A 22,481-nucleotide genomic window follows, 5' to 3' on the forward strand; every position below is an offset into this window, starting at 1 on the left:
CGCCTTCATCACTAATACGGCGAGTAGCAGCACCTTAAGCAGACTACTTGATCCTTCCAATTGCCATTTCTTACGAACGAGCTTAAACTACAGCTCGAAGTAGCAGACTACTTGTCACACGTTGGCTTTTCGCTGCTAGTGCATTATTGGGATTTCTCCTTGGTCTTGGTATCTACTTGTATTCTTTTGGTTTATCCTATCTTCCGATTTCTGTTTCTTCTCTTCTAGGTTCAACTCAGATTGCTTTCATTGCAATTTCTGCGTTTGTTGTTATCAAACATAAATTCAATCATTACAGGATTAATGCTGTGGTTTTGATGAACTTTGGATTTATAATTCTCGGTTTTCACGAGGGCAGAGATCATCCTAACGGAAAGTATGCGTTGGGTTTCTTCTAATTGTTAGAGACAGGCATTACCAGTCCAGGATAGACTGAGACAACAACCACAAGCTCATTCAAGGGCACGAACGAATCCTTACCATTGCTATCTTTATTCCAAGGTAAGAACCAACTGATAGAGTGATAAAAACAATAATTATCTTCAAATATGCTTAACTAGAAACCAAAACAAGTCAACATTTCCCCTTTATTCAAGTTTGCAACCAACTTAATATCTAAACAAACAAGCCAAGGTTTTCACATCTATACGCAAAACAGTTGCAACAACCCTTCTGCTCAACCAAAGAAGAAACAGTTGCACCGACCCATTACAAGATTCTTCATTTCAGTATCTACTTTTAACCGAAAAATTTAGCTGCCCGTCCCCCCCAGTTCTGCATTTCAGAAATGGCCTTGATAATACTGTTCATAAAATAGTTTATATTTAGAGAGATGACGGGGCATAGTGGATATCTTAAACACGTAAAATGGGTTAAAATGAAAAGATTACAACATATGTGGGCCGAATCAGAAATAATGAGTTTTCAAATTTGGAAATTTCGCAAAACAACCCCACACTCTATGCACGGGTGCGCTTAATCGATTCATCAGTTTGACACGCGATTTCTTGAACGAAAGGGAGACGCGATTTTTTTCCGATCCCACACCAATTGATTTGCCACCCTAAATCAATTTCTTGAAACCTAAACCGAATACAATCGCGATTTTCGGCGATATAGCTCGATTTGCGATCGATTTGTTGAACCCTAAGAACGATTGTCCTTCACTATAACCAGAATCCTGCGCGATTTTCCCCGCGATACAGCCCATATTTCAATCCAAACTTACACATTTTCACACCAAATCAATCCAAAGCCTGTGACACTCACAAATTGACGACGCAACCCACGCCACTTCGAATCTACATTCCGTGGCTCACGCAGTTCATGGCTGCTCCGCGTCGAATCACTGACCATTGAAGTGGTCCACACGTAGAGGAACGCCGGCGGCACAGAAGATGAGTGAAGACAACCAGCACAGGGGTCTGAAGACGAGTTATCAGGAGCGAGACTCTCAGGCAACCCGAAGGAGGATTCCGGAGAGAATGCAGGACCGGAGGTTGGTTCCACTGGCGATATCAGGGGCAGTTGAGTGGTCGCCGTGCGGATCTTCAGCGCCGAGGAGAAGCCGGCGAAGATAGGGTACTAGTTTGGGAGTTGTCTTGTAATTTCCTAAGCGTCATTAGTATCGCATTAAGTCTAGTTCGCGTTTTTACTCATATCGCAGCAATGAACCGTTAAGAGATTCATGATGTGGTCTTAACTCTTGTGGCTTATGCGACTTAGTTCTGGGCTAATCACGATTAAGAGATTCCAGTTAACTGTTGATTCGCTTAAGCGATTTAAAATCGCTTAAGCGATCTTGCCTGACACATTCAAGATCTTTAAGTCGTCCATGAATCGTTTTAAGAGATACAGTGGGTTTATGGTTTATTTTTTGTTGATGACATTTTATTTATAATCGATTGTGCAGATGTGCGGACCGAACTGTATAGAGTACGAGTTTGGAGCCTATAGTGTAGAGGTACCCTACTTCCCTGCAAGGGTGACGGTGAGTCGCGAGCTGGGAGGTTTTTGACAGAATAAGGGCCATTTTAGCTCTAGAATGAGCATGGTGAAAAGAGATGTTTGGTGACACTTGTTTTCGGTCAGTTTTTAGAATTGGAAAAAAGTGGAAAAATCATTTTGGGGGCAGGAGTGCATTACTAGTTGATGCACTCAGTAAAAAGCAAGAAAAAAATGAAATGTGGTTCGTGGTGGAGGGAAAGCCCACTAGGTTTGGTATGATTGGAGTATGCGTTGGTGACGGGCTTAGGATGCGGGAAGTGCCACTAAGGCGGGGCAGACGCCAGTAAGAAAGAGTGCGGGAGCCATAAACTTTTGTAAAAAGGTTTTGAACAGGGGCAAGTCTATTACAGGAAAAGTTTTAGAGAAGAGCTATCTACAGTTCGGTTTAGTTGATGCAGAGAAGTATAAAGTGTGCTTGATATTGTTTTTGGTCATTCTATCTTATTGGCTGTGACTCAACAAAAGCTATTGAGAAAGTTGGTTGCTGTTTGTAAGCGACTGGAGTTCTTTAATTCTTATCCGTGGGGACGGATATCATTTGAGCGAACCATCAAGAGCCTAAAAACCAGACATGGCGTTAAAGCATGCCGAATGGGCGGGAAGGCTTACCAGCACGTATAATTTGTTTGGCTTCCCATGGGCAATGCAGGTAATATTAATAGCTCTATGTTATTTTTTTATATATGTGTGTTTTGAATAATGACATGGACTTGTTTTTTTACATGTATGCTTGGATGTACGAGGCCATCCCTTGTCTTCGCCAAGGCGGGGGGAGGAGCACAAATGTGAATGTGCAACAGCGATTTCCTAGGATGTTGCGGTGGCATGTCGAGAGCTGTAACCATTGGGATGATTCTGGCCAATAGTAGATTGAGATTCAGCAGCTGAGGTAAGATGGAAGGATTAGCTTTTGAATATGCAGTTGGTTTTTTTATTTGCTTCAATCTGATTGATTTTTTTTTCTTATTGCAGGGGAGTCGTCCGTCCCTTTTTGACCCCGATTGGGGATGATGCGGAAGAGACTATGTCCACAATTCTTCAAAGCAATGGAGATGAAGGATGATACAGATAGACCTCCTGATGCGGGACCTAAAGGGGTCACGCATGTGATGGCATTGCAGGCCATTGCTTGACAATGTCGTTGATGCTGATCAATGATGCTCGGGGGCCGAGGATGAGGAGAGAAGAGGGAGGAAGAGGTTCGTATGCCCAAGCAAACCGTACAACAAGTACCCAGCTTTGCCGAGACATCGCGTAGGAGAATGAGGTTTGGCCTCTATCAACGGCCTGTTTTGAGAGTTTTTACAACAGCCGTTTATGCAAAGCTGAGAAGATGGCGAAAAATCTGAAAGGGTGGAGAAGAAAGTGGATAAGGTGGGAGGAAAGTAGCTAGAATGGAGGGCGAAGTTGGTACAATGTGGAGGAAGTTGGTGAGAATTAAAGGCGGTTGAAGTGCAAACTGGCTTGAAAGAGAGAGCCGAAAGAGCAAGTTTGTGAATCGCCTTACATGTGTGTACACAGGTTAAAGAAGAAGAAAATGAAGAAACAATGGAGGAACAACCAGAAAGGTGAGGAGGTTGAGGAGGTTGGTGGAAGTGGGGGGGCGGTGATAATGGAGGTTAGGATGTTGGTGGTGAAGTGGGCGGTGATAATGGAGAGGGGGAGTTGGGAGGCGAATGAATCGGGGATGTAAAATTGGAGGAAGGGGAAAGTGTGGGAAGGGAAATTGGACTCAATGTCGATTTGTATAGGCCAATAGAGTGAAAGGAAAAAACTCTTTTAGCCTTATACAATGGATCGGGAATTGATGGCCATATAAAGTGTAAGACAGGGGATTATCCCCGGAATGGTTTAAGAAGTGTTGACGATGGGGACGGGCTTGAGGACTCGGTGAGTTATGTTCACTTTAATTTTCCTTATTTTTTCTCCTGTGTTTTCCATACTTATCTTGTTTTGTTTTTATGTGATGTAGCACATCGATGAGATATTGGCTCGTGATGAGGCTACGACAGACTGTGATGGTGATCTGTTGTAATCCTGACTGTGCTATCACCGATGTGGCGTTTGGGCAAACGCTTGTTTCGGCATATCGGTCTTTAATTAAAAATGCCGTTGCTAGTGTGTAGCAAAAGGACCGAAGCGAAACGTTGGCTGCACCAGAGTCGGATTGCCCCCGATGATTTCCGGTTTGATGATAGGATATATGCAGTACTTAAGGGGGGATCGGCCCAAATATGGCCACGGTTGGGCCTTTGTTAAAAAGAGTGTACTGCCATCCTCGTCAAACAATGCACTGGAGACGTCGCTGCGCATCTAGAGAGGGGGTCTGAAGATCCTTGACTGCAACCCAACCATTTGTCGAGACAAGCAGTTGGAGTCGAGTTTGAGCCACTGTCCAGGTTGTTCCCGCGGCTGTTGCGTGACAGCGGGATGTTTGGGCAGTTGGGTGATCAGTTACTAACCGAAAGTGCGAATTCAGCGCTCTACACCTCCCAACAAATAGTCAAGGTAAATTTTGTTTAAAACTAACTTACATAATACAATTGTTCTATAAGTTATTATAATGGTAATGTCCTTCTTCCATATGTAGCGCTGAATGTGTGGGCATATGCCCTGAATTTATTCATTTCGCATGACCAACAGCCCGATGGACAGCTTGAATGACGAAACACATGATAGAATGTCGGAGCGCTGGGCTGTCGACTGCTTCCTAGGGCAGATGGATCCGTTTTGGAGTGACCAGAACCCAATCAAAGGTATGAAAGTTGGACCCTGAATTGTGTAGTTTATGTGTTGTTGATGTTCATACTTGGTTTTTTGAGTTGAGTTTATGTGATACCTGTTATATTATCAATAAGGGTGTATATACATTTCATTTCAATGGTGTTTTGATGTGTACTTCAGAACTGCTTATTTATTTGTTCTCATTGGCTTGGCTATTTTCTAATTCCATGCCTTTCTCATATTATGGTGTTTTGACACTGGCAGGTCACTAGATGGAATGGGTCATCTCCACAGAAAGTCAACCGAGGCACCATATTAGCCGCCTTGTCTTGTCAGTCCTTGAATTTGTTGTAGATATCATTGTAAAATTGGATCTGATATTTGGGATATATTTTTGTTTGTCCATATAGATAATTCATCACAGTTTCACTTTTACTATGTATGGTTTGTCCATAAAAGATCATATGTCTTTTATGTTAATTCGCTTAAGCGACACGAGAGGTCGCTTAAGCGATCATTCGTATTTTAGTAATAATCGCTTAGCGATCGAGAGGTCGCTTAAGCGATCATAGCCTGGGCAAGATGTCATTCTGCCTCGGAAAAGCGCTTAAGCGATCATAAATCGCTTAAGAGATCATGAGTCTTTTAGCAATTATCGCTTAGCGATACAGGGCGCTTAAGCGATCATAGTCTGGGCAGATGGCATTCTGCCTCGGAAAGGATCGCTTAAGCGATCAGAAATCGCTTACGCGATCTTCGTATTTTTAGTAATAATCGCTTAGCGATACAGGTGGTCGCTTAAGCGATCATAGTCTGGGCAGATGGCATTCTGCCTCGGAAGGATCGCTTAAGCGATCAAGATCGCTTAAGCGATCATGGGTCTTTTAGTAATATCGCTAAGCGATACAGTGGTCGCTTAGCGATCATAGCAGATGTCATTCTGCCTCGAAACGATCGCTTTCGATCACATAAATCGCTTAATCGATCATGCGTCTTTTAAGTAATAATCGCTTAAGCGATATAGGTGTGTCGCTTAAGCGATCATAGCAGATGTCATTCTGCCTCGGAAGGATCGCTTAAGCGATCATAAATCGCTTAAGCGATCCATGCGTTATTACATTTATATCAAACATATAGTTCCTTTACACGTCAGAAGATCGCTTAAGGGTTTAACGATTCGTTCAGAGCACTTGTTTCCGTTATTACATTTATATCAAACATATAGTTCCTTTCCACGTCAAAAAGATCGCTTAAGGGTTTACGATTCGTTCAGAGCACTTGTTCCGTTATTACATTTATATCAACCATATAGTTCCTTTACACGTCAAAAAGATCGCTTAAGGTTTACGATTCGTTCAGAGCACTTGTTCCGTTTACATTTTATATCAAACATATAGTTCCTTTACACGTCAAAAAGATCGCTTAAGGGTTTACGATTCGTTCAGAGCACTTTTTCCGTTATTACATTTATATCAAACATATAGTTCCTTTACACGTCAAAAAGATCTCTAAGGCTTTCTACGAACTAGAAAGCAGGATCCGTTGGCGGTCGCCGACCGCTAAATCAGTGATTTTCCTTGGTGCCCCGGCCGTAAATGCCGCAAAAAAAGGGATTGCTCCGTCGTGTAGCTTCCTCTTCAGAACCACACTCAAGTGGTCGCCTTAATCGATAGGGTCCGACGTCGTCGCCTCCGGCCGGATTAGCCCGCTCTTAGCTAGATTTTCTGCGGTAGGAAGCTCGGCTGACGCACACCTTCTTCTACTGGAGAACGAGCTCACAATGGATTCCTCCTCAAGGTTCCGAGCTTTGATTTGAATGTGATTAGTGGCCGAATCGTCATCCGTCGGTCAGGCAGGACAAATCAAATCAAACGCCATCAAGGAAACCAAAAACAGACTACCATACAAACGAAAATCGGGTGGGAATCTAGAAAGTTTGAGCCTGATCCCTAAAGACGACCTTCGCCTTTCTTTTTCAATTGTAGGGAAAGTGGAAGAAATGCAGAAAAGATTTTTAGCTAGCCAGGAAGGGCCCCCCGGCCCTTACTTGAGTGTTTAGTTGCCATTATTGACTCAATACCAATAGAGTTTCCTTTACACATACACCAAAGGGCGCTTAAGGAGGTCTACGATTCGTTCAGAGCACTCGGCTCTGTTCTATTACAGATACAGAAACAGAGTAGTTCCGGTGAGCTACGATAATACGAAGGAGCTCCCGATCAAGGGCTAGCAGTTAAAGTTCATGCAGAAAGAGCACTTGTTCCGTTATTACATTTATATCAAATTAGTTCCTTTTACACGATAAAAAGATCGCTTAAGGGTTTACGATTCGTTCAGAGCACCTTGTTCGTTATTACATTTATATCAACTATAGTTCCTTTACACGTCAAAAAGATCGCTTAAGGGTTTACGATTTCGTTCAGAGCATTGTTCCGTTATTAATTTATATCAACATATAGTTCCTTACCTCACAAAAAGATCGCTTAAGGGGTTTACGATTCTCAGAGCACTTGTTCCGTTATTACATTTATACTCAAAAATATAGTTTCCTTTACACGTCAGAAGATCGCTAAGGGTTTACGATTCGTTCAGAGACATTGTCCGTGTATTACATTTATATCAAAATTAGTTCCTTACACGTCAAAAAATCGCTTAAGGGTTTACGATTCGTTCAGAGCACTTGTTCCGGTTTACATTATATCAAACATATGTTCTTTACACGTCAAAAAAGTATCGCTTAAGGGTTTTACGATTCGTCAGAGCACTTGTTCCTTATTACATTTATATCAAACATATAGTGTTCTTTACACGTCATTCAGTATAGTTTTATATGGTTGTTTGCTTAATATTAGGAAATATCAGTATATTTTAATTAATTTCGACCCCTTAAGTGAATTAATTTCATAAATACCAGAAAAGGTTCAAAAATTAACACAAAACACACCCCCACCCACCACACTTCCCAGATTCTGGCTACCGCGGACAGCACAACGAACGCCGAAATGGCCGGTAATGGCCAGTTGTGACACTTTTCCGGCCATATCCACCTTCGATGTGGCCGGAAAAGGCCACATCTTCCCGTCATGGACTTTCAATGAAATGTCCGACTTTGCCGTCAACGACGGCCAACTATTGGCCGTCGTTGACCGACAACGACGGCCATATATTTGGCTGTCACAGACGGCAACCTCTGGATTTTTCCTCCTCTACGGCCAGTTCTGGCGGATCGTGGGCCCTTTTCCGGCCACATCCGTGGTCGTCTGGCGGAAAAGCCCATATAGAGGCCCTACGGCCAGATCCGACCATTGCATCGAAACGCCCTTCCCCGGTCAGATTCCGGCTCCGGTGGCCGTGGGTAGGTGGGGGTGTATCTGTTAAATTTTAAAACCATTTGCGAAGAAAATCGGTTAACGATACAAGGATCGCTTAACCGATCAGTGTGATTGGCGAAGCAGATCTGCCCATGTCATGATCGCTTAAGCGATCAGTGATATTGCTTACGCGAATATTGCCTTTTTCCCCTGGTCGATTAAGCGATCTGGGATCTCTTAAGCGATCATGCACCTGGGCAGAATCAATCAGTCCAGGTGAAGGATCGCTTAAAGCGATCCTTTATCGCTTAAGCGATCATGCACCTGGCAGAATCAATCAGTCCAGGTGAAGGATCGCTTTAAGCGATCCTTTATCGCTTAGCGATCATGCACCTGGGCAGAATCAATCAGTCCAGGTGAGGGATCGCTTAAAGCGATCCTTTATCGCTTAAGCGATCCATCTGCGAAAACACTTGTCCTTTAGCGTACACTTGTCGCTTAAGCATCGTGGGCAATATATACATTTGCATCTTTTCTCCTGAATTTTGACAAACTAAAATTACCAACACGTATTAATTCCATACTTTTCCTCAATTTGACAGCCTAATTCCAACTAAAATCACCACAAATATTTAGACCATGTAATAGAATACACAATATAAAGGATATTTTATAAGGTAACAATAAAATTTAAAACATCAATAATTTCTCCTTCTTCGAATGACCCTAATTACTTCTGGCACTGCTCTCTTGTGACCAGGTTTGCTTGCAAATTAGCACTTATTCATCTTCCGGGGAACCTCAAAGGCTGATGGAATACGCTTAACCCTTTTTCTCCCCTTTGGCGTCTTCTTCAATGGCGGCTGGAGGATAATTCAGCCACCTCTGGCGGCACTACCCACTGCTCTTCTGGAGGCACCGGATATTCGTTTCTGAATATGCTAGCATGTAGTGTCTGTCATATAGAAAGGGGAGCAAAGTTCCATGTAAATTCTTGAACCAAAATCCGGCTTCCGTTGGTGTTTCAGTGCTGCTAGTGCATGAGGACAAGGTAAATGTTGAATGTCAGCACTTTCCACTGCAAGTTTTTGTAACAAGGTTAACTAGGGCATCCGGACCATAGCCGCGCACAGTAAACTCTTGAGCATTAAGAGGATAGGCAAACAGTGCATTTGACAGTTCCATATGTTCTCGCAATATTTTTTCAGCTGACGGAACAAGGGTTTGTAGTAAAATTATCTGACTCCATACGACGCTCATGGAACCACCGCGACAGTGTCCTTTGGATTGAATCAAAAGTGCAACTATTGGAAACTCTCTTTCTATTACAACTTCGAATTTATGGACTCAGCTTGTTCGTGGTCATGACATCAAAACCTTCTTCCGGGAAAGTAAGCTCTACTCCATCTCTCGAAACCAACATCATGCTCAAGATACTTAGCAACTCTAACATCCTTGATTCGGATTTGCTGGAATGTTCCTCGAACTCATCAACCCGGTAAGCTTTTGCTGCCATGTAGTATGTCGAAGGAGGCCAGCACACTTAAACTTTTGTTTTATGTTCTCACCAAGGTGCCTCATACAGAATCCGTGATGTGCTTGACGGTAAATAGTGGCAATCCCCTTCTTTATAGAGTTGTGCCTATCGGATATTATGCACAACTCGTCACTGTCAGGCACTATCGTACGTAACTGCTGAAAAAACCAAGTCCACGACTCGTCATTCTCAGAGTCAACCACACACCATGCAACAGGATATGTGTGATTCTCGCTGTCCTGTGCAGTGGCCACCAACATGTACCTCCATACTTTCCCGTTAGAAAGCAACCATCAACAGCCAACACCTTTCTCATGTTTACAAAACCCCATAAGCGCACCATAAGCAACAAAAAATATTTAAACATCATATTCCTGTCCCACTTCAAAGCCGTCTTGCTACCTTGGTTTGTCAACTCAAGCATATAACGGTACGCTTCTAATACTGCGTACCCGTGCTCCGGCGTGCCCCTCACAAAATCTTGTGCATGTTGTCTACCTTCTCAGCATTTCCAGTAACTAACAACACTCCCAACTCTGTGCGCACAAGTCTCTGATGTCTTTAGGAGATGGACCTTTCCCTTCGACGAACCGACTTTTGACAAATTGTCCATAACATCAGCGGACGCTTGTCGATGCTCACCTGAAATATGTCCCAACCACATGTGTGCTCACGGGTATATGTGCAGAATAAACTTTTCCGACTCCGCCACCTTCTACAATAACCCCGCCACTTGCAGTTTCGGTCACGACATGCAACCGTCACAGCCAATGATTTGACTTTTTGGTGATGAACTCAAAATTACCTTTCACAGCAACAAGTTTTAGCTTCCTCACCACTTCCCTTGTTGTCAAATAAATACCCTATGCGCAAGTTCGATCCATCTATAAGACATGAGCTGATCCACTCCTACCTCCAATTGCCCCCTTTGAACTTGCATAAACGACCATAGTGTTCTCTTCCTCACAATCTACGCCCTTCTGCATAATCTGTATTTAAAGGAATCTCTACATCTGTGGGAACATCTACGGGGTCCTCCTCCTCAACATTTTCATTCTGCCCCCATCACCAACCTCTTCTATAGTGTCCTCCTCACCACCCAATTGACCGTCTACTCTGATTTTTCAGCTAACAAATCAATGGCCTCGTAGTTCAAATACAACCAGGCAAATCTCCGCCTACACCCGTTATCCCCTTCCTTGGAACCAACTTCCAACGGTTTTTACATAAAGAACCCTTAAAATCGGCCTCGAACCACTATCGGCCATATCAATCATAAATAAGTTCACACTTCATCCGACTTTAATACAGCAGGATTACCTTTAATTTTCAGGAGCTCTGCTTAAACATACCTCACAACTATATCACTACGCGAGCAACTCAATTACCTCTTCTAATTATTTCATCAATCAACTCATCAAAACTAACCTCTGTGCAACAGCAATTGGTGTAACTTCTTTGCTCTTCCCAATCCACTTCCACCTACTTTCTTCCTCCACCCACTCACCAAATATTCAACACCCAAAACAATTTTTCCCATGTATATAATACCAACTACCTGTAATGCAAAAAAACAATTTCTTAAATGCTGTACTAAGGGTTCAAATAGTTTAAAAAGAATCTGCACATTCGCATATTTGGTCTGATGATCGCTTGAACGATCATGGTTATTTACTGGATCGCTTAAGCGATACACCTGATCGCTTAAGCGATTAAGTATAAATAACCTTGATCGCTAAGCGATCTTATGCCATTTACTGATCGCGTAAGCGATCTCTCCCATACAACAGACTTTAACCAGATCGCTTAAGCGATCTATGCCACATACCTGATCGCTTAACGATCTATCTGCTGCATTACCAGACCTACCGGATCGCTAAGCGATACACCGGATCGCTTAAGCGATCCATCGTGCCCAAACACATTTTCAGTCATCTCCACCTACAATCGATCCATCATACCAGCAAAAATAATACCCAGAACTAATTTCAACAAATTTCACTCCTTTCAACTACATTACATCACAACACAACCCAACAACCTAAACAACTAATCAAAATCATAACCCAAACCCCATCCATTATTAATCTTTGTAAATCTAAATATAAAATGTAAAAGAGATACACTACTTAGGCAAATGTCAGGAGGAGGAGGAGGGAATCTTGCCGAGAAGATGTTAATGGTGGAGGAAGAAGAAGTGTTAATGGCGGTAGAAGATGCGGAAGAAGAAGATGTAGAGGAATGGGAAGAAGAAGATACAGGAAGAAATGGAAAGAGCGAAAAGAAGGAAGCGCAAAAGAAAGAAGAGAAGATCAGGTAGATGCGTTAATGGCGGGAGGAAAGAGAAGTTTTTGGGTTTATTTGCAACAATTTCGGATTTGTGGAAATTAGATAATTTTGAAAAGATTACATTATCCTAATTAAGCACTAATTACCCTTAATCAATACTAATGGCTTTTTTAATTTAGTTAACATTTCAAAACTTGATAGCCTTTTAATTAAATGTAAACTTCAAATGTCTTTTTAATAACTTCCCCCTTTTAACCGGGCATACTACAATGGCAAGAACTATTAGTTTAGTTTGCTACTGAGAGCTCGTAAAGCTTGAGGATGTCAGAAAAAAGAGCATCGATACTTTCCAAAAAGAAAAAGTTGGTCTGGCTTGGAACACTTGTGCTAGGTAGAAGCTCAATTATGTAATTAAATAAACAAGAGAGGAGGCTCTAGAAGAGTCTATGGTGTCTACATTATGATACACGTCAAACATTTTGAATGGTTGTACTATCTTATATCTTACATCACTTTATGATGTGCTTTTCCCAACAGCAGATAATTAGGTTTAACAGATTGATAGTATATTAATATCTATGAAGTAAGAGAAGTATGATTCACAAAGATCATAAATGTCCCAGATGGTAAGACAAGGACTTTACATGGGATTGGAGATTTCTTAACCATTCAGTAACAAAATTCTGATGCTCCTAATTGTGATACCCATGCCTCTGGGAAGTACCAACATTTTTGTACACTTTGATTACATTGCACACACAAAATCACCACTAGTCTCGATATCGTCAAGATCATCGGTATCTAAATCATCAAGATCCATGCTTGTTCCAAGCAAATGTCCTTCATTTCTGGAGGCTTCAACTGGTTTCCTAGCCTCTTGTACTATTGATAGTACTTCTTCCATGCACTGGGATGGGTTATTTACATCGTTGCTCTGCCAGCTTCCTCCTTCCATCAGTTCAATGGGCAAATTTGTTAAGAACCATGGATGGTTTTTGATTTCTGGAATTGTTATTCTCTGCAAACAGTCAAACACAAAGAAAGAGCCAAAATGTAAGCTAAATGCATAAATGTTTGATGGATTAGTCAACAAAAAGGGCACATACAAAACCAAAGTCGGCTATTAACAAAAAGTTCAGATTGAACCCATATATCTGCCGTCACATGTCTCATACTATAACATTGGAATCATCCCAATCTCAAACATTTTCTGTTTCACAAGGCTTAATTACCTTCTCTGGGTTTGCCACAAATATTCTAGATAGAAGATGCCTACACTCCATGGAAACTCGGACATAATCTGGAAATGAGTAGTGGACACTGAGTATTCTCTGCCATGAGTGACAAGATATTAGTAGGAACTCCATGGCAAACAAAGAAGACCTAAAGGAAGGCAGTGAACAGCCAAGGCAAATACTCACCTCCAGAGTCTTTCTAAAGTCCTTTGGATTAGTAGGATCTTCAAACGGATATGCCCCAACTAGCATCACATATAAGGTGACCCCACAGGACCAAACATCTGCAATCTATATAGAGTTGAGGATTGGTACAGAAATATCTTTTCAGAATTCTTTAAAGCAAAGATTAATCCAAATGAGGGGAAAAGAAAGAATAGTATTATACCTTCCCATCATATTCCTTCTTAGATAGGACTTCAGGTGCAATGTATGCAGGGGTCCCTACAGTAGACTTTGGTTGAGAGTGGAACACAGATGACTACAAAATTAAATTATAAAATTGTTAGTGATTAATTCATCAACCCTGATAGCTTGATGTGGTTTTTTTGGCATCAGTATATGTGTTTACCTTTGAGTACCCAAAATCACAAATTTTAACACGTGGTGCTGTGCTGCCGTCCAAGAGTGTATTTTCAAGCTTGAGATCTCTATGACAAATTTGCTACAAGACATGATCTCTTAAAATCAGATACAACAAATAAAATAGAAAGAAGGATAACAAGGTTGCAACAATTAATGAAAATAGTGTCAAAATTAGTACCATGGAATGGCAGTAACTGACCCCTGATATCAGTTGCTGGAAGAAAAACCTAGCCTGATGCAAATAAAAAGAGAAACCATATAATTTTAGTTAAAATATATGCTCTTAAAAATATATACAAATATTTCATATTTTCCTTATACTTCACCTCATCCTCGCCAAATCTACCAGCACTGCATATCCTCTCAAATAGTTCTCCCCCTGCAGCATATTCCATGACTATGGCTAGATGAGTAGGAGTCAACAGGACCTGCAATGGGTAACCTCAATAATCATATAAAGAAAAATCTTTCTGAAAATGCAGGGATAAACCTATATTGCTATTATGCGATTTTAAACTAACACAGATTGAGATAGTGTGTTTAGAGATAAAAATCATTTCAACCCTTCATATATTCCGAAACTAAAGGGAAAACAACAAGGCAACCTCAACACATTCCATTTCCTCTTAACAAACTATGTAGATCCGTTCTTTAAACATTAATTTCTAATGTATAAAGTACTCCACATGAAAGAATTTGTTACTGCTACCCTGTGGACAATTAGGCCCCATGAGGCAAGAAATAAAAAGCAGCTTAAAAACCCCGCAAAGTTCAGCTCTACTGAGGCAAACAGAACATTGGCTGATATTGCCTACAACATTTCATGCAAAATTTTAGAATTTAAAGGACCGTAGACAAAGCTAAATTCAAACCTCTTTGAATCTTATAATATTAGGATGCTTCAATGATCTATGGTTCATGATTTCCCTCTGCACATGTTCATCAATCTGCAAAACCAACAAAACGCTCCAGTCAATCAAAAAAGGAAGAATAGAAAACCCGATAAAAGAAAAAGAATTGAGTAATTTTAATTCTCTAAAACAAATTAAGTCAAAGAAGTAGCAAGAAATTGAAGAGGATGATGAAATGGAGAAAACCTTTTGGCCTCTTTCAATGAACTTAACAGCAAAAAGCTCTTTTGTCCACTTGTCTCTGACCAGCTTGGCCACACCAAAATTCCCAGACCCAATATCTTTTACAATCTCATACCTCTCCATGATTATCACTTAAATTATCAATCTTTAATTCCCTGAAGCCTCCAAAATTTCCAATTCTCTCTCGGTTTCTACAACACTTCTCAGCTGCTTTCCTTTTCTTATTAGTAGGCTTAAACTTAAACACAGTAGCATAAAAAAAAAAAAAAAGAGATATCTTAAAAATCAAACTCGCAAAAGTTCACGCAAGATTGGTTGTGACTTTCAAGTTACTATCATCATCATCACCATAAAAGTCGTAGATGAAGAAGAAAGCCAAGTCTTTTGACTCTAGTTATAAAATGAGGGATGGACAGCGGGCAAATATCTGACACGTGTAAAAAATGGTAGTAGATGTTTTAATCATATTTTATTAAAGTTGTGAGAAAAAAAAATCAGACGGTGTGGATTGTGGAAGGTACAGAAACTTCTTTTGTCCCCTATCGGTACGCCTACAGGCTAAATTGGGCGGTCGGATTCGTAGCAAAAAGAAAAATATAGTGTAGTGTTAAGTGGCCTGCCTAATTCAGCTGCCACTTGTGTTATTCATTCCCTCAATATTAAAAAAAAAAATAAAGTGATTGAAATATAATTTAATTGTGTAATTAAAAAAAAATAAAGTTGGTTGATTTCGTTGTGTGTTTCCCTCGAATGGATTAACCAAATGATTTTCTAATCCGTAGATGAGATAAGATTATGAACAACCAAAATCATTTATTCGATATGGAAATGGAACTACCATAAATAATTGTGTAGTGTGGTTGTTGAGGCCATCATGTACACTTGTATGCATAAGGTATATAAAGTTGCACAATCGAAGCTCTTTTCATCCAAATGACACCTCATTAATTCAGTTATATTGTGTTAAAATTAAAACTTTATTTTTAAGTAGTATTATTAATAATAGTCTATTATTTTGGTTATATGATTCCTTCCTAGTGTGAACCTGAGGTGGGTTGGGTCAATGAAATTATGCTCAACAGCACTGCCAAATTGTAATCATATATGATTGGCACCACATACACATAGCCCTCCCAATGACGCTAAAGCAGCCATTTTTCCTAATGGCATGGGCTTGTGGCCCACTCAAAGCCCATCCTATCCTCAGATAAACAGAAAAAACATTATACAGTACTTCACTGGAAATCCCCAATAAATTTGCACAACACCACCCATCTTTCTTAAACACATTCATATTGGACACTGTGTTACACTCTATAGTATATACAAACCACATATATTCTACCATACTAATGCTAAGATTCATCATTGAGCTAATTAAAGAGTCCTCCTCTTATATATATTCACGCCAACATGGTCGCCTCATCAACTGGAGGGCCAAGGTATGGTGCTCCAGCAACTACTAGGTCTTGCGGCATATCTTTTTCCTCGAGTATTGCATAACCTGAACAAAAAAAAAAAAAAAAATATATATATATATATATTAAGATACAACACACAGATTAACAAATACAATAGATTGTGACTTTATGCCGCATACTGCACGTATGGTTTTTGTACATTGTTTACCAGAAACAGGAAAATATTGAACGGGTCAATCAATTAAGTACCGGGGAGAGAGGGAATAGGAAAGTCTGAAAAGTAAGTGGAAGGCCTTCCCATCTCTTCAGAGTATGGTGGAGATAATACATCCAATATTGCACAGGGAGTCAAGGCAGTCAACGAATGAATGTTTCCACCACTTCTTGGAAACAGGATGGATGGTTCGCATGGTGCATTGAACATTCCATCCACCACCGCGCCTGCTAATCCATCTGCATTCAACCTTATTTTCAATTATTCCCATAAATGAATCATTCATCACACAAGCAACCACATTTATACAAATAATTTTTGCGTTAAACGGTCATCGTTTCCGAAATATTTAGAAATTTAATATATATCATAGAGAGGTAACTGCAAAAGATAGCATCTATCAGCTACAATCGACCATATCAAGAGTTTTAATAAAAAGCTTATTATAAGAGAAGATCTAAGCGAAGCCACCATATAAGAATCAATTAGGTATAACTATTAGTGCAGGCAATGATTTGGTCAAGAGTCTGGATTCAATACTAATTCGATTAATAGAATTAGTAACTCTTTGTTGTATTTATCCTCCTCTAAGCTCATGGATATTCTTATTGATAACATATAATATCTCCCACAAATACAAATCGAACTACAATTAGACATGCTTACTTATGCGGCAGCTTGATTTATCCACCTTCACCCAATCGTAGGCTTTGATGTAAAGGGATCCATACAGGATTTTGCTTAGAACCGTCATGCCCGGGTGATCATGAAGGGGAAAAGTCACGCCAGCTGGGAAGCAAAATACGCCAATCTGCTCATCATCAGGCAAAACCCTTCTCATTGATTAGTTTATATATCAGAAGAAAATAATATATTCTGGCAGATCATGACCTAGCATCTCCATTTATATTCTTATTTGATATATAATCTTTAATGCAAGAATATGTTTGTGCCGCTCTGAGCATGAATGCGGAAAAATATATATCTTTATACTTACAGAGAAACTGTCACACTCGTGAATGTGAATGTAAGTAATTTCAGAGACTGCTTGCCCACAAATCAGTCCCTTGATGCTCGGTCTATGCAGGCTAAATTCATCTATGCCAACATCAACAGCCTCAAGTACATCTGCATGCAATTAAATTGAATTAAAAGATGAACCAAAGAACGAAGTTAGTAACCCAGAAGGTAAGCCTGATAAAATTTAAAAAAAAAAAAAATGATACCTAGGATGCTTTTCAGCCATTGAATTTGTTTGAAACTTGGAAGCTCCTTTTGAGAAAAAACAGCATTAGAAGCATCATAAAGCACTTGAATTTTCGTTCTCTCCATTGTACAATCCACTGTTCGTTTATTATCAATCGAGTTCGAGTTCTTCCCTTTCTAAATGATAACTATAAGTTAATATAAAAGACTAGTACAAACCATGTTTACGAAACCAAGGGGCTTCTATCTTGACTTTTAACTTACAATGGGCTTCTCCGGTAATACCTATTGGAAATATCTGTTCACGTGAAGTCTTGGTATGGCAAGAATATGTACACACAAGATTTGCCCTATGGTTGTAAATACAAATGGGCCGGGGTTAATAGAAACGAGAAGCGCTGTTTTCGAACATGAGACGTTATTGGAAATTACCCATATTATTAACAAAGTCATGCTTTGTGACATAAGAATGTAGAAAAATTTTCATTGCGGACTCAGAAAAAGAAAGACTTACGAGTTGGTTGTAATAATTGTCTGCACACTTATTTGGATCTAAATGACTCTGATTCTAACTTAACATGAATTCATAACTCATAATAATAATATAAAAAATTAGGTACGTTTAACGAGTTAGACTATCAAAGCCCATAAACTACAAACGAAATCACCCAGAATTGGAAATACATGAAGGGTCCCTTAGAATTTTATATATGAAAAAAAGGTGCTTTCACATTGCTACTACAAGATATTCCCCAAATTAATCATAATTTTGATGTCACGCAGAAAAATAACGCACTTCACTTGACTATAAAAAGTCGATGTCGAAATCAGATAGTTTCCTCAATCGATTTCATGGTATTGTTGGTTATACATTTTTCTTTTAATGTTTAATGTTCAATAAATTCATATGATATAATGTGTATAATTAGATACATTTATTTCTATGAGTTAATCACTTGGAGTTTAGCTACCTGCTGCGATAATATGAAAATGAAATTACAAAAGGGCTCTCAAATTGAAGCAAGATTTTTATCGGAAAATTTCATGAAAATTCATGGATATTTTGGGTAATGAAATTATGTTTGGTTGCAACTTGCAATGATGAAGCCATGACTTGAGCCAAAACTTCTTGTTTGAATTAGGCATTGTTTATAAAACCAAGTGTTAAGTTTGGCAATTAGTTGGATCTATATCAGATTTAACATAAATTTCTGTTTTATGTATATGACCCTTTTGAGTCTGCAATAGGACACTGAAAGCATTCAATAATTTCTGTTTTATCTAAATGCCCCTTTAAGTCTCCAGTAGGACATTGAAAGCATATATTATTTTAAAGAGTAAACGAACTTTATCCCACCCAAGGTTTTCCTTAATGACACTTTCTCCTCAAAAAAGTTTCAAAATATCACTTTCCCACCCAAAGTTTATATTTTGTTAATACCCAAAATATACTTTAGTTTCTTAGCTGGCGTTCGGTGAGTTACTAGGAACCAGTGTAAGAGAGGTTTTATGGAGTAGAAGCTGATAGATTAAATGGTGGTGACCGATTGAATATTAGCCGTCAGAAATAAGTTAAGAACAAGAAACCCTAGCTTTGCGATGGTGGACAATCGGCGAGAAATTAGGTGTTGAAGTGAGAGAGATTTTGTTGAGAGGAGACCGAAGGTTCAAATGGTGGTGATAGAGAGAATTTTTGCCTCTAGAATCAGCCAAATCGGCTTTGAGTAGTTAATGCAATATAAAGTTTGGGTGGGAAAGTGTCATTGAGGCAAACCTTGGGTGGAAAAAAATCGTTTACTCTTATTTTAAATTCCAAGTCCTAGCACTTTGATTTAGGCAGATAGATTAAAGCAAAAAAAATGATTCTTTAAACAAAGAATATTAAAGAAACCATGGGTGATCAACTTGTTGATTGGAAATTGACATTAACTTTTAATTTTACAATAAAGCCTTGACCACAGACTATGCATTTTCAAAGAGTAAGTGCTTTTCCTGAAATGGAATATTGAATTTTATCACAAATTTCTTGATTATAATTTAACTTATGCCAACATGCATGAGTCACGTGTATAGTGAAGATGTCAACTACAGATTTGAAACCTCACCCAACTTCACTACTTGTTTATAAATTATCATGCCATGATCTGAGATAAAATAAAATGCTTTGGTATGCAGTAGATTATTTTATAGTTGAAGCCCAACAACCCTAAATCAGTTAAACCCATCTACCTTTCAAAATTTAAAATTTAAATGGGAAATGACCAAAAAATAAAAGTGACCTTTTACTTGCTTTTCTCTTATGCTCAATCAAAATCCCCGTGTTTGCCAGCTTGCTTTCGGTCCTTTTAGTTTTACCTGGCCATCCAATCTCCCAAATCCAACGCCCCACATTCCATCGTCCCATTTCTCTCCCTTCTCCAACGCAATCATCGCCTCCCACTCCCCCCAAATTAATCCCCCTCGCTCCCTATTCTCTCCCTTTTCAAAACAAACAAACTTCCCTTCTCTTCTCTCTCAGATCTACAACTCTCTCACACCATATTCCCCTTTCATCCAAACCACTACCACTTCCTTCTACAAACAACAATGGCTGTCACTCCTTCGGCTCGCGAGGACAACGTTTACATGGCCAAGCTTGCTGAGCAAGCCGAGCGTTACGAAGAGATGGTTGAGTTCATGGAAAAGGTTTCAGCCTCCGCTGAGAAATCTGAAGAGCTCACCGTAGAGGAACGTAACCTCCTCTCCGTTGCCTACAAGAACGTCATCGGCGCGCGTAGAGCCTCATGGCGTATTATTTCGTCCATTGAACAAAAAGAGGAGAGCCGTGGAAACGAAGACCACGTGTCTACGATCCGAGATTACCGTTCAAAGATCGAGACCGAGCTGTCCTCGATCTGTGACGGGATCTTGAAGCTTCTCGACTCGCGGCTCATTCCCTCGGCTTCATCTGGTGACTCTAAAGTTTTTTATTTGAAGATGAAGGGGGATTACCACAGGTACTTGGCCGAGTTCAAGACTGGAGCCGAGCGAAAAGAAGCCGCTGAGAGTACTCTCACTGCCTACAAGGCTGCTCAGGTGATTATATTCTAGATTAATTCATGTTGATTTGTTAGATTTGTAGTTTATGTTACACATATACTTATTATATTCGGAACTGTTTTACAGTTTTAGTTTCGTCAATTGGCAATATGTGTTTTGAATTGTGGTTGTTGTATATTGCAGGACATTGCAAACGCAGAACTGGCTCCAACTCATCCGATCCGTCTAGGATTGGCTCTCAACTTCTCTGTGTTCTACTATGAGATTCTGAATTCTCCTGATCGCGCTTGTAATCTTGCCAAACAGGTGAGTTCAACCCAAATTTAGCCTTTCCAGTTTGATTTGTTTCTTTAGTAGGTAAATTACATTGCTTAGTTATAATTTAAAAGAACTTCAATCAATACTTTATACTGTTAAAAAAGTATCCTTTGATATTAAGATGTTTTATTTAACGGAAGGAAATGATATGACATGAGTTACTTATTTTCAACAACTAGGTTTGATTCTGTGATTTGCATTGAGCAGGCTTTTGATGAGGCAATTGCCGAGTTGGATACCCTTGGTGAAGAGTCATACAAGGATAGCACTTTGATCATGCAACTACTCCGTGATAACCTCACTCTCTGGACCTCCGACATGCAGGTCTTACATTTGACCCCTTTTCGATTTGTCTATATTTGTATGAGTTTGCAAGTGATGTTCATATTGATGTTAAACAATTCATGGTTGTTTTGGATCAGGATGATGGAGCCGATGAGATTAAGGAAGCAACAAAGCCTGAAACTGAACAGCAGTGAGAATTCCTCAGTTGTGATTGAATGAACTTCTCCTCTGTGTTTTTAATGGGAGAAGATGCTTCTTGTTAGTTTACATTGCACTTGAATTTTTAGGCATTCTTGTCTTGGTTGATCGAATCATGGATGTACTAAGTTTTTTTCCCTCTTTTTTTTTTTTTTTTTTTTAACTTAAAATTCTGTTTCTGAATTCTGTGTTTATTTTCATGAAGATATTGAATCATATATCTACGTGGTCTTGTTAACTCTCTATTTACTGGATATAAGATGAAGTTCCCTTGACCTTGAGGGAATTGTTGTTTGCAACATCTTTATATTGAGTTATTGATAGCCCTTGATACAAACAGCTAAAGGTTTGTGTGGTTAGGTTGCAAGTGTAGTTTCTTTCGTTTTCGTTTCTGACTAGGAATTGAAATTGGATGAATTTTTTGGTTGTAAGCAATGTGGGTGGTCCCTGAGTCTTTTTGACTGATTCTTATTTCTTATTGGGAGGTAATACAGCAGCCAACAAGACAAATTATGTGCTTTACAAATCAGTTCACTTGATTGTACCAAGTGATTGTCCTATTGACCTGTTTTACAGTTGATGCGATTGTTGTGGTAAGGGCTCTCTTGCTTGTATTAAGTATTAACTCGAATTTTCAACAATTTTAATTTTATTCAATTGAATGTAATAAATTAGTGAGATCTCTTCCGTATTATGTCACTGAACAGCTGCCATAAATTATTAATCTTTTTATTACATTATAAAATTGATAATAATGATCAGATCCGCGTTATAAACATTTTTTGAATAAATGAAACGACAAGTGTATAGGCCGAAAACTGTTGCTCTGTTTAATCTTTTGTTGGTATCATGGACTTGTCCACCCAAAAGATAAGATAAAGAAATCACCTAATTTTATGCTTCATCCGTCCACTAGTCACTTTTTCTCTTAGTTTTAATTGAAGACAGGGATGTCCTTTTTAAGTTTGGTAATCTGCCAACTGTATGCAACCAAAATTTAAGTCAGTCCAACATATGG

At 39.5% G+C, this 22,481-nt stretch overlaps 3 protein-coding genes across 4 annotated transcripts; 1 reads left to right on the plus strand and 2 right to left on the minus strand.

The window, feature by feature from the left end:
* Window positions 1-12,412: 12,412 nt before the first annotated feature.
* LOC116122224 (serine/threonine-protein kinase SAPK2-like) lies at window positions 12,413-15,145 on the minus strand. The gene is made up of 9 exons (XM_031408119.1): window positions 14,786-15,145; window positions 14,561-14,635; window positions 14,015-14,116; window positions 13,867-13,920; window positions 13,675-13,767; window positions 13,492-13,584; window positions 13,290-13,394; window positions 13,101-13,199; window positions 12,413-12,886 (listed from the first exon to the last, which is right to left on the minus strand). The coding sequence occupies exons 1-9, from the start codon at window positions 14,903-14,905 to the stop codon at window positions 12,614-12,616; spliced, it is 1,014 nt and encodes a 337-aa protein (XP_031263979.1). The 5' UTR covers window positions 14,906-15,145; the 3' UTR covers window positions 12,413-12,613.
* A 984-nt stretch (window positions 15,146-16,129) lies between these two features.
* On the minus strand, window positions 16,130-17,834 carry LOC116122223 (plant cysteine oxidase 1-like). Of its 2 annotated transcripts, none has more exons than XM_031408117.1 (5): window positions 17,644-17,834; window positions 17,415-17,545; window positions 17,084-17,228; window positions 16,453-16,656; window positions 16,130-16,286 (listed from the first exon to the last, which is right to left on the minus strand). In XM_031408117.1, the coding sequence occupies exons 1-5, from the start codon at window positions 17,747-17,749 to the stop codon at window positions 16,186-16,188; spliced, it is 687 nt and encodes a 228-aa protein (XP_031263977.1). In that variant the 5' UTR covers window positions 17,750-17,834; the 3' UTR covers window positions 16,130-16,185. The 2 variants fall into 2 exon arrangements, with proteins under 2 accessions (XP_031263977.1, XP_031263978.1); XM_031408118.1 differs by having other exon boundaries at window positions 16,244-16,286; window positions 16,412-16,656.
* Window positions 17,835-19,977: 2,143 nt separating this feature from the next.
* Window positions 19,978-21,695, plus strand: LOC116122225 (14-3-3-like protein). Its single transcript, XM_031408120.1, has 4 exons — window positions 19,978-20,698; window positions 20,846-20,968; window positions 21,188-21,304; window positions 21,403-21,695. The coding sequence occupies exons 1-4, from the start codon at window positions 20,210-20,212 to the stop codon at window positions 21,457-21,459; spliced, it is 786 nt and encodes a 261-aa protein (XP_031263980.1). The 5' UTR covers window positions 19,978-20,209; the 3' UTR covers window positions 21,460-21,695.
* Window positions 21,696-22,481: the final 786 nt, after the last annotated feature.

This window comes from Pistacia vera, unplaced genomic scaffold, assembly GCF_008641045.1.
Source record: "Pistacia vera cultivar Batoury unplaced genomic scaffold, PisVer_v2 Contig1326, whole genome shotgun sequence".
Lineage (NCBI taxonomy): Eukaryota > Viridiplantae > Streptophyta > Magnoliopsida > Sapindales > Anacardiaceae > Pistacia > Pistacia vera.